This window comes from Apodemus sylvaticus, chromosome 2, assembly GCF_947179515.1.
Source record: "Apodemus sylvaticus chromosome 2, mApoSyl1.1, whole genome shotgun sequence".
NCBI classification, from domain to species: Eukaryota; Metazoa; Chordata; class Mammalia; order Rodentia; family Muridae; genus Apodemus; species Apodemus sylvaticus.
The window spans coordinates 71,967,674-71,985,783 of NC_067473.1; the positions used below are offsets into that span (position 1 = coordinate 71,967,674).

Consider the following 18,110-nt stretch of genomic DNA (forward strand, 5'->3'; position numbering starts at 1 on the left):
TACTTGTGAAGCTACAGCAGGAAGACAGCCAGTTTGAGAATCTGTTTCAAAAATAATAATTGTAACCATTTAGGCTTTTCTATGTCTTCCCCAGCTCCCAAATAATGACAAGGAGGATTATTTTTATTTATAATGCTTTTGGACTTAAGTTGGCCTTGAGTCCCAACTAACTTGTAGCTCAAATATCCAGTTTAAAGTAATCTAAGTTCTGCCACATGGCTGGTCACCTCTCCTAAGTTTTGTACATTGGATTTCCCCTGCAATTCTGTGGTGAATCTCCCTGCCTCACTCTTTCCAGGGGTTCCTCTTTCTCTGCCAATGTGCCACCTTCTAGTCTACCTTTTGCTACAGACCATAGGTGTTTTTTATTTTACCCAATCAGAATGTAGATAGGGAGGGAAGGACAGAAACACATCTTCATACAATGCATATAAATATTATCTCTATAAATTACTTTTTAAAAGCATGTCACATTGTAGGGTTCCATAGCTGCCTGCAGCTATTACGAAGTGGGTTTCTGGAACAGAAGCTGAGGAATAAATAGGGAAGAGGGGTGAAAAAGAAGTATGGCTAAGACAATATTCACTGATCAAAGCCAGAAACTTTAATGGCACCAGACCTTTTAACAGTTTGGGCAAACCCTTCCCCCCAGACTCCAGGCTGAGTTCCGGTGGAAGTTGTCTAGCTTCTCTTGGAGGTCCTCGTCTTGACTGCTACGGCAGCTGGGTGGGTCACCTGCTTAATTCAGGAATTCCTAGACCTGGAGGAACAATGAACTTAACCTTCACTTCAAGCACTCGGCCCTAGGTGGAGCAGGATCCTGGCTATCTGGGAGAAGTTAACCTTGACCAAAGTCAAACTCTGACCAAGTGCATGACTGCCCCAATATGGCTCTGTACATCACATCCTATTAGTTGCAGCATGCAGTAGTGTGTTATGAAGTATATTCTGCATAGCATTAATTTAGATGGGTGTCAAGTGCTGAGAGAATAATGGAGTTTGAGAAATACTTCAGGGAAGGGGTGTGACGAGAGCTAGAAACAGTGGCAGGGAGGTAGGCTGGCTCAGCCTTCAGGGGACTTCTGATGATTTCAAGATGGTGGTTAGTAGACGGTAGGGAATCCACAGAAGGACTTCCCTGCCAGGAAGTGATTACAAAGAAACTAGCTCACATTAGGCTATAGGAAAGGGCTGACTCATAAAGAACCCAGAATCATTCTAATAATTTCTTAGTAATAAGGATAGTAATGCAGATAGGTACTGTATATTGAGTACTAATTACTCTCAGCTTCCAAAATGAGATACTGTGGCCTGTGGAGATTGGTTAGGAAGTTCCAGTAAGACAGGTCAGGAACCACAGGGCTCCATTTGAAACTAGGTCTCTCTAATGTCCTGTCTTGTGATTTCGAAACCCTCGAAACTTCTCAAGTGTTAGAGCTTATCAAGGGCTTTGCTGTTTAGATAGCTAAATCAAATCCAGTCTCAAGGAGTATTTCCCTATGTGCTTCTTAAATTAAAATTGTGTTATAATTCTGTCTTTACTTCCAGTAGTCTCTTCGGCCAGAAAGCCAGGGTGTATTATCTATTATTTATTTTTCTAATATCTTAGTTCAATGCCTTTAATTCCTTGTTTTGTTTTATTTCTAGGCAAGGTCTTGCTATGTAGCTCAGGCTGGCCTTGAGTAGTAACTCTTCTAGCCTCAGCTTCCTGAGTGCTGGGATTAAAGGCATGCACCTCCCATATTAAGTTTTTTTTTTTTAACCACTATTTTTGTTTTAATCTTACAGGTTTCTTTGTTCTGCTACATGCTGTATTTTCAATAGAGTATTTGTATTGATGACGACAGTTGACCAAAATTCCAAGCATAACTTGCATATGCCTCAGACCTCTGTCATCATTTTTCAAATTTGTCCTTCCTTCTCTGCAGATGTTGGTGCCTTTTTTGAAGAGGGCATGTGGCTGCGCTATAACTTCCAGGCCCCAGCAGTCACTGCCAGAGACACAGGCAGCAGGGCTGAGAATTCTGCAGACCAGCAGCACTTGCCTCCAGACCTGGCCCAGGAGCAGATCCACCTCAGCTTCAGCACTACCAAGGCACCCTGCATCCTGCTCTACGTCAGCTCCCTCACCACCGACTTCCTAGCTGTGCTGATCAAGCCCACAGGTAAGGGCAAGTGCGCCCAGACTTCTACCTTCAGAAGACGAAACAGTAGTCAGACAGAAGATGCAAGAGTCAGAATTGTTCTTGGCTGATAGTTTATTCCCCATGGGATGTTGAGCAAAGTACCTGACGCCTTTGAGCCTCATTGCCATCCAGAATCAGCTTGTCAATTGAGTTCTTGCCCCAACAATTGGATGGAACCATCTTGGGCACTTTTCATATTAGGTGAACATGAGATGGTTTCATATGTATAATGATTCTTTTTATTCCCGTCAAGCAAATCCCTTTGCCATTATACAAAGTAGTAGCATGCTCTGAAGTAGTAAAAATAATCACAGATAAATCAATGAATTGTCCTGACTCACAATAGTGTATCAATAGGTTCTAATAAGATGTAGGAACTCTCAGTAAAAGTAGAAAATCAGAAATATTGCCATCCCTAAAACCTCTCTGAATTTTAGACTCATAAATACCTCCCAGACATGGAAGCATGGAGGGGCAGGATTCACTTGCAAATCCTGGGAAGTCTAATCATCTTGAAGTACACAAACCTCTTTTTTAGACCGGGGCACGAGAGTTAAAGAAGACATCTATAGGTGTCAGTCTCTGCCTCACCTTTTCCTTCTTTGAGATGGTGTCTCTTATTGTTCACCACTACATAAGCCTGGTTAGCCCAAGAGATTCTCGGGATTTTCCTGTCTCTGCCTCCCATCTCAGCGTCATCAAACTGGATTACAGACATAAGCTACTGCATCCAACTTCACGTGGGTTCTCAGAATCAAGACTAGTGTCTTCATACTGTATAGCTAATGTTCTACTCACTGAGACATCTTTCCAGTCATTTAAAAGCATCCTTTTATATCCTTTATTAAATTTATCCTATGACAGTTTCATGCATAGATAGTATATTCTGAGTATCAGCACCTTCACCCTCTCTTAACCCCCTTCACCCTTTTTACTAACCCTACTTCATCCCTACAAAGCCCTTTCCTACACTCATGGGTTTTTTTGTTTTTTTTAGTTGATTAATTAATTTACATTAAATCCTTCCCCCTTCTAGCCCCCCCTACAGAGACACTCCCCCATCCCTCATCCCACTGATAAGGGATCCCCTTCTCCATTGAGTGGGTACCCCCTCAATATGCCCCCACCCTGGAGCCTCAAGACTCTGCCAGACTCTTCTCTCCAAACAAGGCAAACCTATTGGGAAACAGATACCACAGTCAGGCTACAGCTTTAAGGAGAGCTTCCACTCTAGTTACTGGGGATCCCACATGGAGACTGAGCCACATGTCTGCTACATACACACCTGGGACCCCATTCAAGCCCTTGTGTGTTCTTTGGTTGGTAGTTCAGTCTCTGAGAGCTCCCAAAGGTCTAAGAAGTTAGTTGAGTCTATTGGTGATCCTGTGAGGTTACCTTCCCCTTTAAGGCCTCAATCCTTCCCCCAACTCTTCCATAAGAGTCCCTGACCTCCATCCAGTGTTTGGCTGTGAATATCTGCATCTTTTTCAGTCAGCTGCTAGGTAGAACCTCTCAGAGGACAGTTATGCTAAGCTCTTGTCTGTAATCATAACAGAGCATCATTAGTAATGTCAAGGATTGGTGTTTGCTCATGAGATAGGTTTAAAATTGGGCCAGTTATGGGTTGTCCATTCCTTCACTCTCTGCTCGATCTTTGTCCCTGAATTTCTTTTAGACAAATCAAATTTTGGGTCAAACGTTTTGTGGGTACATTGGTAGTTGGTATCCTTATCCCTCCACTGAGGAGTCCTGCCTTGCTACAGGAGGTGGCCTCCTCAGGTTCCATATTCCCACTGGTAGGCATCTTGGCTAAAGTCACCCACTTTGACTCCTGGAAGCCTCCACCATCTCAGTTCTCTGGGTCTTCCTAAAGATGCCCACCCACACCACCCCCACCCCCAGCCCCCCACCCCCAGCAGCTGCAGATTTCCATTTCCATATTCTCATAGCCCTCTGGTTCTCTCTCCTGTCTCTCCACACACCTGATCCTGCTCTCCCCAATTCCCCTCACCCTCCTCTCTCTTATCCTTTTCCCTCACTGCCTGCCTCCCTCCCTCCCTCTGCCTTATAAGACTATTTTGTTCCTCCTTCTAAGTGTAATTCAAACATCCTTGCTTGGGTCTTCCTTTATTTACCTTCATTGGGTCTGTGTGGTGTGTCATGGGTATTCTGTACTTTATGGCTAATATCCACTTATCAGTGAGTATATACTATGCATGTCCTTTTGGGTCTGGGTTAGTTCCATCCATTTCCCTGCAAATTTCATAATATCCTTGTTTTTAATAGCTGAGTAGTATTTCATTGTGTAAAGGAACCACATTTTCTGTATCCATTCTTTATTTGAGGGACATCTGGGTTGTTTCCAGTTTTTGGTTATTATGAATAACATAGCAGAGTATGTGGCCTTGTGGTTTTAAGTAGCACCTTTTGGGTATGTGCCCAGGAACAGTACAACTGGGTCTTCAGATAGAACAATTTCCATTTTTCTGAGAAACCACCAGATTAATTTCCAGAGTGGCTGCACAAATTTGCAATCTCAACAGCAATGGATGAGTGTTCCCTTTTCTGCACATCCTGGCCAGCATGTGCTATCACTTGAATTTTTGATCTTAGCCATTCTGATTGGTGTACGGTAGAATCTCAGGGTCTTTTTGATTTGTATTTCCCTGATGACTGAGGATGCTGAGCATTTGAGTAATTCTTAGCCATTGAGATTTCTCTGTTGAGAATTCTTGTTTCATGGCCACTAAGTTCAACTAATGTGCATCTACCCATTGGAGCATGGTGGGTTCATCAGTGGACATAAAACTAAAAACAGTGTTTGTCCCTCACCCAGAATCCGTTGGTAGGCTATAGTTCAGCAGGGAGGAATAAGCCAAGTGGGCCCCTCCTACTCTGTGCTTGACAGGTGACAGGCCTGTGAGAGCCCTCCTCTGTACACTAAGCCAAAAGATCCAAATGAGGACATGCAACTGACTTTGCCACTCAGCAGTGCCCTCTATAAAAGAATCTTGCTAGGGCAGAAGTATGCAAACATGCACTCTAAAACCTGTATATATGAGTATTTTAGGTGTATGCAGGAAGATATTTCTTTAACTTACTTCTTAAGAATTTTGTGAGTTAAAAATACAGAGGCTTTCTCTCCTGCTGGCCATCTCTCTTCCTGCCCTTTAATGGATATTCCAGTGTTAGGGCATCTTAGAAAACAAGATTTTCTTCTATAAGGGCCAAAATAGTACCACAATTAAGCTAAATATTTGGAAAACTGTGAATTTTCAAATATACTCTCTGGGCAATGGACCCAGTTTTGTTTTGTTTTGTTTTGTTTTGTTTTGTTTTGTTTTTTGACATTTTTGCCAGCTTTTATCTCTTTTTTTTATTCGATATATTTTTATTTACATTTCAAATGATTTCTCCTTTTCTAGCCCCCCACTCCCCGAAAGTCCCATAAGTCCCCTTCTCTCCCCCTGTCCTCCCACCCACCCCTTCCCACTTCCCCGTTCTGGTTTTGCCGAATACTGCTTCACTGAGTCTTTCCAGAACAAGGGGCCACTCTTCCTTTCTTCTTGTACCTCATTTGATGTGTAGATTATGTTTTGGGTATTCCAGTTTTCTAGGTTAATATCCACTTATTAGTGAGTGCATACCATGATTCACCTTTTGAGTCTGGGTTACCTCACTTAGTATGATGTTCTCTAGCTCCATCAATTTGCCTAAGAATTTCATGAATTCATTGTTTCTAATGACTGAATAGTACTCCATTGTGTAGATATACCACATTTTTTTGCATCCACTCTTCTGTTGAGGGATACCTGGGTTCTTTCCAGCATCTAGCAATTATAAATAGGGCTGCTATGAACATAGTAGAGCTTGTATCCTTATTACATGCTGGGGAATCCTCTGGGTATATGCCCAGGAGTGGTATAGCAGGATCTTCTGGAAGTGAGGTGCCCAGTTTTCGGAGGAACTGCCAGACTGATTTCCAGAGTGGTTGTACCAATTATGCACCCAGTTTTTAAAAAAGGAAAAGATGAAAGGGAAGTGTGCATCCCAGAGCCCAGAGTTTCCCTTTTAGAATTTATTAATTAAAAAATTCCAAATCAGACTCTTTACCATGATGATATTCATGGTAGTATTGCTTATAAAAATAAGTGAAAAGAATCCAGAAGGTCCACTTTAGCGAAGTAGTATAAAAGAGAGCCATTGTTTATGGACCATCATGTGCCCATTAAAATAGTGTTTATGTAAAGTCATTAAAGGCATAGGGGCAATTCATATAATATAAGGCCACAGTAAGGAAAAGTAAGATACAGCCTTGAATGCATATTACCAGTGTGGCTCTAGAAAACAAACATGGATAAACCAGAAGAACAACGGTGTGTGCTCAGACTGTGTTTTTATGCATGACTTGTTCCTCACAAATGACACCATTCTGTGCATGTCAGAGGCTCACTTTGAGTGCATGTCATTTTTCTAGTAAAAAATAAATAAGTAAAATCAGAAAGCAATAGCTTGTGAGAGAAGAGTTCTCAACCCCCATGCTTCAGGGGCTCAGGCAATTACTGGCCTGAATCAGGCTCAGTGGGTTTTTTAATCCTGTTCCCCCTTGTGTACCAGCCTCCTAAGAGGCAGGTAGCCTATGGCTTCCCATATTTCACAAGAGGAGTCTCTCACCTTGAGCATATCAAGAATCTGATGGGCATGTACTAGTGTACTAGTGTGCTAGTATATACTAGCACAGACCCTGCACTGTCTGCTCCTCTGTTACTTCCTTGCTAAAATTTGCTTGCCAGCTATATATACGGTAATATCCATGCACATTGCCTATGTCCACACAACATGCATGGTGCTCCTGTGTGGGCATTTGTCATGTGAAGGAGCGTCAGTCAATCGATTCTACAGTAATGGTTGCCAGATAATGGTGCTTACCTATGCACAGCACTCTCCTAAGTGCTTTATATGCATTGATTCTGATGACTCCCACAACTCTGTGTGGTAGACATAATTTTCATCCCTTCCTCTGGAGGGCAAAGCTGGGTGTGTAAAAAATTAATAGTTTTACCCAATCAGCTTGTAAGGGGTATGTAGGGCTCTCTGGATGGAGGTGCATGAATCCAGGCTGGGAGCTCTCTATTGCAGACATCCCCAAAATATTCTGGTTGTGTTTGGAAAACACAAGATATTTTCTTTGTAGATTTGGTAAGCAAATCCTTAAAAGTGTTGAGGAAAATGTAGCTGTTTCACTCTCCAAATACCACATCTACCATTATCTACAACATCTCCAAATACCATTGTTAGTTGAAATTTATAGTAAAAAGAAGAATGTTCAAAGAAAGATTTCAGGAGAGAGAGAGAGAGAGAGAGAGAGAGAGAGAGAGAGAGAGAGAGAGAGAGAGAGAGAGAGAGAGAGAGAGAGAGAGAGAGAAAGGGAATTAATCACCAGTAAGGTCAGTAAGGTCTATGGATGTGAATATACAGGAGAGGTTGAAGACTAAACAATTTAAAAGCCTTAACTAAATATCCTGGCTTTATCAGACTTCACATATCAAAGGCTCTTTCACTATTTCCCAGAGTCAGCTTCCCTAAACCCTCCTTGTCCTGATGGCTACCATTGCCTCTCAAAGGCTATGTTCCCATCCCCAACTCGTTGTCTATCTTTCCTGTTCTTGTGGGCCTTCCAGGCAATGAGTTCCATAGAAGCTACCCTCATAGTGACCCTTGGCCTTTGCTCCCACTGCTGTGCTCCAAAGCAAACCTCTTCTAACTCGGGCTTTCTGATATTTTTCACATTGATGCCACAGAAGGTACACACCTGAATGGCATGGAGAAAATGATGAGTTGTGTTTACAGTCCCCTCACCAGAGACTTCAGCTGTCTCACCTCTTGTATATGTGAGAAGACTTGATGGAAGCCATGTCCCTAACACCCTTCCAGACTTAGATTTCTTCCTTTTCTCTGCTTCAGTCCCTTCTACCTTCCCACTTAGACAAGGCAGCTGGTCTTCCCTTACGTTAAGGCTGAGTAGGGAACTGTATTGTAACCCTATTAAACATCAATTGGTGGCACCCACACTAGAAACATGAGAGATGAATCCCACAACCTTTGTGCTAAGACCCATCAGTCTTTTGGGGGAAAGACCTATCTAGATTCAAATTCTGATTCTCCCTCTTGCCTTAGATGATCTGTGGGTAACTCATAATCATTTCTCTCAATGGATTAATATGCAAAGGAGTGAGTCTTAGTTACTTTTCTATTGCTAAGACAAAACACCATGATAACTTATAAGGAGAGGCAACTTATAGAAAAGGGGTTTATTTGGGTCTTACGGTGCCAGAGGGAAGGGAGTCCATCACCATCATGGCCGGGAGCATGGCCACAGGCAGACTGTACTGAAGCAGTAGCTGAGAGCTCATATCCCAGTCCAAAAACAAGAAGCAGAGCAAAAACATATAGAAAGTTGAAGCACTCTCTCCTCCTGCCCCTCAGTAAGACACCTCCACCAACAAAGCCCACACCTTCCTGTCTTTTCCAAACAATTCCATGACCTGGGACCAAGTACTCAAACATATGAATGACCTCTTATGCGGCCATTCTCATTCAAAACACCATATAAGGGTTAGTAAATACTCTAGCCAGCCTACCAGTTCAATATATGTCTCTGCATCGCTTACAATGTCAAGAAACTCATGCTTAATAAGACTCTGAGGTCATCTGTGTTCAGCCCCTATGCTCACAACACTCCCTGACTTGATCCCACTCCCTTTCCTCCATAGTGCACACAGTAGGTGCCTTCTGCTATAAGCTCTGACCAACCCTCCCCTCCTTCTGATTACTTCTGCCTTCAAATTCCAATTACATTTATTTTAAGTTTCATTTGTTTGAAACACAATGTATTATTATCTGTCTCTGTTATAAATATGCCCTGTCTTCGCAGAGAGATGCAAAACATCCAGCATTATATCTCCTGCTTGCAATAGGTTCCTTATAAGTGTTTGCTGATGGTAGTGGTGATGTTCAGGAGATAGTAAATCTGTTAAGCATGTGATTTGCTGCAGCCAATAAAAGAGCAATTCCTTATAATGGCTTTAATTCACTTGGGAGATGAACATGAGATAAGAGAAGGAAGTGTCTCCCTATTTGAATAATATTTTACTTTAATGGATAAATATTAACATTCTCCCTACCATCACTTAGTGGTCCTCTTCTGCTGTTATTTGAAAGGAATAAATGCATCATTTAAATGTTATTACTTGAATGTTGCCATAATTGTTTATAGATAGTCACTACCTATACATTTAAATTTCAGTTCATCCCTTTTTCTCAGAGCATATAATTTCTGTTAACATTATGCGAAGCACTTACTAGAATTTTAAATCATATTTACAAAGCCCAAGGAATCCATAAAAAAAGAATAAAAGAGGAAAATAACTTAATAGAGGTGGCAAACAAATAGGCCATTGGTGAACAGTAGGAGGGATGTGTCAGGGTTTACACTGTTATCAGCTCCCCTGACATCCCACAGAGGAAGATGCCTTTCCTTCACATGCCTCTGTGTCCGCAGATCTGCACATCCATGCTGGGGATCGGGGACAGTTGTCAGTATTGAAATTCCACTCCACACCTATAGTGAGACAGACAAGTTCACTTTGAGGCTTTAAGAAAGCTGTGCTTTGCCCAGACATTGTGTATATTTGTTACAAAGAAATGAATAAAAGAACAATGAATAAGTAGATACAGCTGCTTATCTAAGCTATCTAATACCTAAGCTAGATGTTGTGTTGGCCACAGTACATGCTGGGCATGAATTCACCTGTAACCCTAAAGCCAGGGAAAGAGGCAAAAGGATCCCTGGGGCTCACTGGCCAGCCAGACCCCCAAGTCAGTGGCCTCCAAACTCAAGAGAGACTGTGCCTCAAAAATTAAGATGGAAAGCAACTAAGGAAGCCATTTATTTTCAACGTCTGTCCTTTACATGCTTAAGGACACATGTGCAAGCCGGGCGGTGGTGGTGCACACCTGTAATCCCAGCACTCTGGGAGGCAGAGGCAGGCGGATTTCTGAGTTCGAAGCCACCCTGGTCTACAGAGTGAGTTCCAGGACAGCCAGGGCTATACAGAGAAACCCTGTCTCGAAAAACCAAATCCAAAAAACAAAACAAAAAAAAAAAAAAGGACACATGTGCAAATGCATATAGTCACACAGACAGATAGACAGACACACACATACATACTCACACACACACACACACACACAGGCCAAGACAACTTGATTTTTCTGCATTAGTTACCAAGAACCTGACTAATCATCTCCTTAAGTACAAATAGAATTATTTTTTATTCTATAAAATATCATGGAAACATTAATTGAAGGACACAGCTTGGCCAGAGGGAGCAGAGGTAGGTAGAGAATGGAACTTTCTAAAGAATCCAAGGTAGCTTAGATAGGAGAGAGAACATGTTGTGATTTGTAATAAAGCAGCAAACACAACTCCAAGAGGACAGGATTCCACAACTATATTAGGAATATAAACCTTCATCCTGACCTTGGGCACAAACCCTGCAGTCAGTCCTAACACCCACAGCAAGCAACACTTCCAGGTGCTCTAGTATCCCAGGATCATGGGATCAGAGGTGAGGAGGACATAACATCTATCACAATACCACCAGGCATAACTGGAACCAGTGTGGATACTGGGACACAGGAAACCCGCCAGACCAGTGGCACAGGTACCTTCCTGTCTAGTTTACCTTGGGATCAAGCTCTGCAGCCAATCCTGTAACACCCAGAGGAAGCTCTACTCCTATGCTCTCTAACACATCAGGATCCCAGAAGCTTGGTCACACCAGGATCTCAGGACCCCAGAAGAAACGTGATGCCCAGGAGCTCTGACAAACCCAGGATCTCAGGATCACAGGATCCCAGAACCACAGAACACAGAAACAGCTGAAATCTAAGGAGTTCTGACACATAGGATCACAGGAAGGACAGGCTCCAGTACATATAGTGAGGGCAGGTAGCACTAAAGATAATCTAATGGCAGGACTAGAGATAATCAGATGGCAGGAGGCAAGCACAAGAACATAAGCAACAGAAACCAAGGTAACTTGGCATCATCAGAATCAAATTCTCACCATAGCAAGTCCTGGATATACCATCACACTGGAAAAGCAAGATTAGGATCTAAAATCACTTCCCATGATGACCATAGAGAACTTTAAGAAGGACATAAATAACTCCCTTAAAGAAATGCAGGAGAACACAGGTAAGCAGGTAGAAACCCTTAAAGAAACACAAAAATCCCTTAAAGGATTACAGTAAAAACACAATGAAACAGGCAAAGAAAATGAACAAAACCATTCAATATATAAAAATAGAATTAGAAACAATAAAGAAATCACAAAGAGAAACAACTCTGGAGTTAGAAAATCTAGGAAAGAGAGCAAGAATCACAGGTGCAAATATCAGCAACAGAATACAAGAGAAAGAAGAGAGAACTCAGATGCAGAAGATACCATAGAAAACATTGACACAACAGTCAAATAAAATGCAAAAGGCAAAAAGCTCCTAACCCAAAACATCCAGGAAATACAAGACACAATGAGAAGACCGAACCTTAGGATAACAGGTTTAGAAGACAGCAGATTCCCAACTTAAAGGGCCAGTAAATATCTTCAACAAAATTACAGAAGAAAACTTCCCTAACCTAAAGAAAGTGATGCCCATAAACATACAAGAAGCCTTCAGAACTCCAAATAAACTGGACCAGAATAAAAATTCTTCCCATCACATAATAGTCAAAACACCAAATGCACTAAACAAAGAAAGAATATTAAAAGCAGTAAGGGAAAAAAGTCAAGTAACATATAAAGGCAGACCTATCAGAATTACACCAGACTTCTCACCAGAAACTATGAAAGCTAGAAGGTCCTGGGCAGATCTCATACAGACCCTAAGAGAAAACAAATGCCAGCCCAGGCTACTAAACCCAGCAAAACTCTCAATCACCATAGATGGAGAAACCAAGATATTCCATGACAAAACCAAATTTACACAATATCTTTCCAGAAATCGAGCTCTATAAAGGATATTAGATAGAAAATGCCAACTACACCCTAGAAAAGGCAAGAAGGTAATCCCAGCAGAAATATTGTGTAGAAGGCTGGAAAGAGCCAAATCAGGATAGAAGTTTGGCTGGATTACAGATTTTGAGTCTGATGTGCCTGCAGCTAAAACAATGCCTTCGGCTGGGTACAATGACCATGGAGGTGGCCATGGCTCCAGAAAAGAGGACGATAAAGAACTGAACCAGCGAAGAACCCAGAAATGACTGAGGAAACTCAAGCAGTGCACGATGGAAGCCTACTGTAGATCTCATGTCCATGATAAAGGCCCAGATCTGTGCTAAATGCCCTTCCAGAGGCTTCGGGCCCTGGAGACAGCAGCCTCAGTACAGTCAGAAGATGGGGAAATGCAGTGCTATGATAAATGGGGAAGGAACTGGCCACAGAGAGTGGACCATCTCCTCTAACAGAGTCCATGTAGCTCCTGCGATAAAAAAAAAAATGAGTAAATATAGACACATTTGGAAGACAAACATCGTAAGTGCTTGGTAGGAATGCCATAACAAAAAGAAATTTAAGCAGTGAGGATAAAAATTCAAAAATAGTGATTTATTGAATTTTGCTCAGTAAACAAAAATAGGAAATGCAATTAATTCTTGATTATACTCACAAACACTTCTTTCAATTGCAGGAACACAGTGTTACATTTTAAACATGTGTAATGCTGGAATGCCTAAATATGGAAGGACGGCACTTGAAATCATTACTCTCATTTATATACATGTGTTAAATGTGTGCATGAGAAATGTCTGCAGTGGAGACTGCCAAGATGCCTAGAGTAGTTAGTTCTCTCTAGGTAGTGAAGTTTTAGGTAACATTTATAAGGATTTATTTTTAATTATGTGGGAAGGACTATGGGCATGTGTGGGTCCAATGCCTGCTGAGTTTAGAAGAGGCCATCAGATTCCCTGAGCTAGAGTGATAGCTAGTTATGAGCTAACCAGTGTGGGTGCCAGGAACCAAACTCAGGACCTCTGCAAAAACAGTATATACTCTTAACAGTCAAATTGCCTCCTTATTTTGCTTGTTTGTTTGCTTACTTTATAGTTTTGGTTACTGTGGTTTTCTCTTATAATTTAAAACTAGAACATCAGTCCTCAGAAAGAAGACTGAGAATCAGCAAAGAATCCACTGATGTGTTAATCAAACTTTTGCTAGGGATTGCTAGATACATCTGTAACCTTTGAGATGTCAAATATTATTAAGTGTGTGAAACTAATTTTAAGTGTAAAATGAGAAAAAAACAGTTACATTATTTAAAGATCATAAATAAGAATTATAGTAGTACTATGAAGAGTGAATGTATGTAAGAAATAAAGAAAGAAGAAAAGAGAGAGACAGAGAGACAGAGACAGAGAGACAGAGAGATGAGAAGACAGCATGAACTATCACTGGTAAGGCCTCAGGAGACTTGGGACATCTGTCTTGTCCTTAAATTGCATTTTATTAATCCTGAACCTTGAATACAATTCATTACTTTGTCTCTTTGGTCTCAGTGGAGCCTCTCAAAATCCCATGCAACTTATGTTTCGCAAATTATGTTTATTTTTAATATTGAAGGCTCATGATTCCTTTATATGCCAAATGCCACAATTTGCTGCTAGAGTGAAACAATTCCTACACTCAGGATTTATTTTTTATTTCATGTAGCATTTTGTGAGCTTGCAGGAATCTCCACAGTACTATATGGTATTTTCCCTCATTCTTCATTTCCAGACACCATCTCCATTCAGAGCATGTATACCATCCACTGCTTCAGCTTGATGATAATGGTCACTGAGGTTTGTCAGTGGCAAGTAATGAACATGTATGAGCCTGGTGCTAATAAGTGAGGCCTCTGGGTAGTGGGTCCAAATTCAAGATCGCAATGGTACCTGTGGGCATGGAAGGTACTATATGAAGCCTGAATGGCAGCAGTGGTTGAGGTGACATTGAAATTTAAAAAAATTACACTGGGCCTCTTTTCTTTTGCTCCCAAAGGAAACCTGCAGATCCGGTATAACCTGGGAGGAACCAGAGAGCCATTCAATGTTGATGAAGACCACAAGAACATGGCCAATGGACAGCCGCACAGTGTCAACATCACCCGGCATGAGAAGACCATAATTCTCAAGGTATATATATGCACACAAGTTACATCACAAAATTAATATAATATTATAGTCTCTCTCCCTAATAATTCTCGACTATCAGTTTGGGGAAATGGTGTGTTCTGGTTTTGTTTATAAAACTCAATCAAACCTAGGACCTTGCACATGCTAAGTCAAACTCTCTGGGGATACATCCCTAGTCATCTTTTTACTTTTTAATTTGCTGCAGGATATCATTAAGTTTCCCTGGCTAAGGAGTGAAAGGATGGCTCAGTGATTAGGAGCACTTGTTGCTCTGGCAGAAAACCTAAGTCCAGTTTCTAGCATCCACATTGGGTTCAGAATTACCTGTAACTCTATCTCCTTGGGATCTAATGTCCTCTTCCCTGGCTAGCTCTGAGCTTGTGATTTTCCTACCTACCTTGGCCTCCCAAGTAGCTACAGGTCAACACCATGATTTTGGGGGGGGGGGGTCTGAGGGGGCGGACTTGGGACAGGTGGAATAGGTAACTAATATTATACTTTCTACTTTAAATGCATAACTAATAAAGCATAGAGATATACATAGCTATCACTTGGTTTCTGACGAATTTGCTCCTGAACCCCTCATGGATACCTAAATCTAAAGATGTTCAAGTCCATTATAGGAGATGATATAGAATTCACATAGCACCTCTACACATCTACCTATACACTTACCCAACTTATATAACACCTCTGTATTCCTTACCCACCTTATACAGCATAAGCTCTGTGGAAGCAGTTGCTATGCTATGAAAGAATAAAAGCAAGAAAATGCCATGCTCAAGATAGACACAGGTTATTTTCAAATATTTCTGATCTAATGTTGTTTGAACCCAAAGTTGCAGACCTACAGATAAAGACAGTTAACTCTTGTTCCTTCAGGAAGGCGATGGCAGTTATGGTGAAGAAATCTCTTCAGGAGAAGGAGGTTAAATATTGACTCTATAATTTTCATGACTTTTCACCTCTTTTCATGGCTATCCTTAGAGCATCTTTCAAGCTGCTTTTCATATTTCCCATCGTTCTTCCAGGCTACAGTCTAAGGCAGTGATTCTCATCCTTCCTAATGCTGCGACCCTGTAATACAGTTCCTCATAGTGTGGTGACTCCCAACCATAAAATTATATTCATTGCTATTTCATAACTTTTGGTACTGTTTTTCATAATTTGGATACTGTTAGGAATCATAATACACCTATTTTCTAGGCTCATGACCCACGGGTTAAGAACCACTGGTGGAAAATATCTGAAGTTTGCCATCTTTCCCTGAAAAAATATTTTGGTCTCTCTCACCTCCATATTTCATGACTCCAGTACAATTAGATAACAATATCAGGGGGTGGTTCTTCCCTTATGAAAGTATTTCCTTTAAAATCCTAAAAATTCACTCATTCCTTCAAAATCTAAGGCTCTTAGAGTAGTTTTTCAGAAGACAAGCAGGCGGCTTTATCATTACCCTCAAGTTTTATTGCAGGTTCATTTACTGTTCCCTCCCTTAGCACTGACTTTTACCGGGAAAACAGCCACCTTGGAGACGCCATGAATAAAACATGACATAAGGAGGTCTCCCTGGGAACCAAGTCTGAAGATCAAGAAGGAGTGCTGTCACTGCAGTCTCTAGACAGAGCTCCATACAGATACCTGTCAGGACAACGAGCAGGAGGAGGTCTCAGTGTCACAAAGCAGAGTGGCAAGTGGGGTGGTGCTTGGCAGGGCCTGTGCAGCTCCCCCTCCCCCAGTCTGGATTCTGCCCGGGAAAGTCGGGCTGCAAAGAAAAGGCAGAAACCCTGTCTCCTTTGAGAACTGACGGATGTCAGATTCATAACTTGAGGGATGTCAGATTCATCACCTGCCGAGGAAGATGCATGCAGCCTTAGCAGGAAATGCTAGAGGGCATTTCAAAAAGCAATCCTCACTAGGAAAATGACAGCGTGCTGATCCAGCCTGTTAGGCCACCAATCAGATGTGGCCTCTACAGTGTTATCTCACAGTGGCTGACAGAATCCTTGAGCTTACACAGAACCTGGCACACCTGATGTGTTACAAATTGTTGAGCAGATAAAGCCTATCTTTAACCAAGCTTTTACTCAGAAAAGACAGGAGAAGGCTGGGGGGATTGGCTCAAAGGGTAAGGTAGGCGCTCGCCATCAAGCCTGAGTTCCGGAGTTCAATCCCCAATTCTATGGTGGAAGGAAGGAACCTACTCCTGAGGGTTGTCCTCCACACACTTACAATGACATGTGTATACACACATGCGTACACAATAATAATAATTAATATTAATATTAATGTTGATAAAGAAGCAGAGCAGAAAAGAAGAAGAAGTTTTTAATCATTTTAATCATTTACATTTCAAATGATATCCCCCTTCCAGGTTACCCCTCCACAAACCCTCTCATACCATCCCCCCTCTACCCTTTGCCTCTATGAGGTGCTCTTCCACCCATTCACCCACTCCCACCTCACCCCTCTAGCATCCCACTACACTGGAGCATCAAGCTTCCCTTCCCTCCATCAATTGGAGTGCCAACTGATGTCAAATAAGGCCATCCTCTGCTACATATGCATCTGGAGTCATGGGTCCCTCCCAGTATACTCTGGTTGGTGGTTTAGTCTCTGGGAACTCTGGGTGGTCCAGGTAGTTCATATTATTCTCCTTATGGGGTCGCAATCCCATTCAGCTCCTTCAGACCTTCCCCTAGCTCTTCTTTTGGAATCCCTGGGCTCAGTCCCATGATTGGCTGTGAGTATCTGCATCTGTGTTGGTCAGGTGCTGGAAGAACCTCTCAGGGAACAGCTATATCCAGCTCATATACTCCACGATGTTTATAGCAGCCTTATTTATAATAGCCAGAAGCTGTAAACAACCCAGATGTCCCTTAACAGAAGAATGGATACAGAAAATGTAGTACATTTATACAATGGAGTACTACTCAGCTATTAAAAACAATGACTTTATGAAATTCGCAGGCAAATGGATGGAACTAGAAAATGTCATCATGAGTGAGATAATCCAGACACAAAAGAACATACATGGTATGTACTCACTGATAAGTGGATTTTAATCCAAAAGCCCAGAATACCTACAATACAACCCACAAACCATATGCAGCTTAAGAAAAAGGAAGAGCAAAGTGTAAATGTTTCAGTCCTACATAGAAGGGGGAACAAAATAATCATAGGGGGTAGAGGGAAGGAGGAACCTGGGAAGGAGAGAGGAGGGGGAAGGAATAAAAGGGGGGCAGGAACAGGTATTGGAAGGAACAAGAGAAAAGTTCAGAGTCAGGAAATTGAATAGAAATATGTAGTAGCGGGGGATTCAGAACTGGGGGTAGCCACTAGAAAGTTCTAGACTCCAACCAAGGAAGAAAGAAGCTCCCAGGAGCCAATGGTAATGACTTTAGCCTAAATACCCAACAAAGGGGATATACAACCTGTAGAGACCACCTCCAGTAAATAGGCACAGCCCCCAGTTAAGGATGGGACCACCTACGCATCTCAACATTTTTAACCCACAAATGTTCCTATCCAAAGGAAAGACAGGGACAAAAAAATAGAACAGAAACTGAAGGAAAGGCCATCTGGAGACTGCCCCACCTAGGGATCCATCCTATCTGCAGATACCAAATCCCCACACTGTTGCTGATGCCAAGAAGCACTTGCTGACAAGAAGAGTTTTTAAAGCCAAG

The 18,110-nt window shown here is 41.8% G+C and overlaps 1 protein-coding gene across 1 annotated transcript in view; it reads left to right on the top strand.

Moving 5' to 3' along the window:
- Positions 1–18,110, top strand: part of Cntnap2 (contactin associated protein 2) — a 1,662,736-nt gene that overhangs the window by 1,485,130 nt on the left and 159,496 nt on the right. The window contains exons 19-20 of the mRNA XM_052172851.1: positions 1,929–2,165; positions 14,288–14,421. Coding sequence (XP_052028811.1) covers positions 1,929–2,165; positions 14,288–14,421 — 371 coding nt within the window. The remainder of the gene's footprint in view (positions 1–1,928; positions 2,166–14,287; positions 14,422–18,110) is intronic.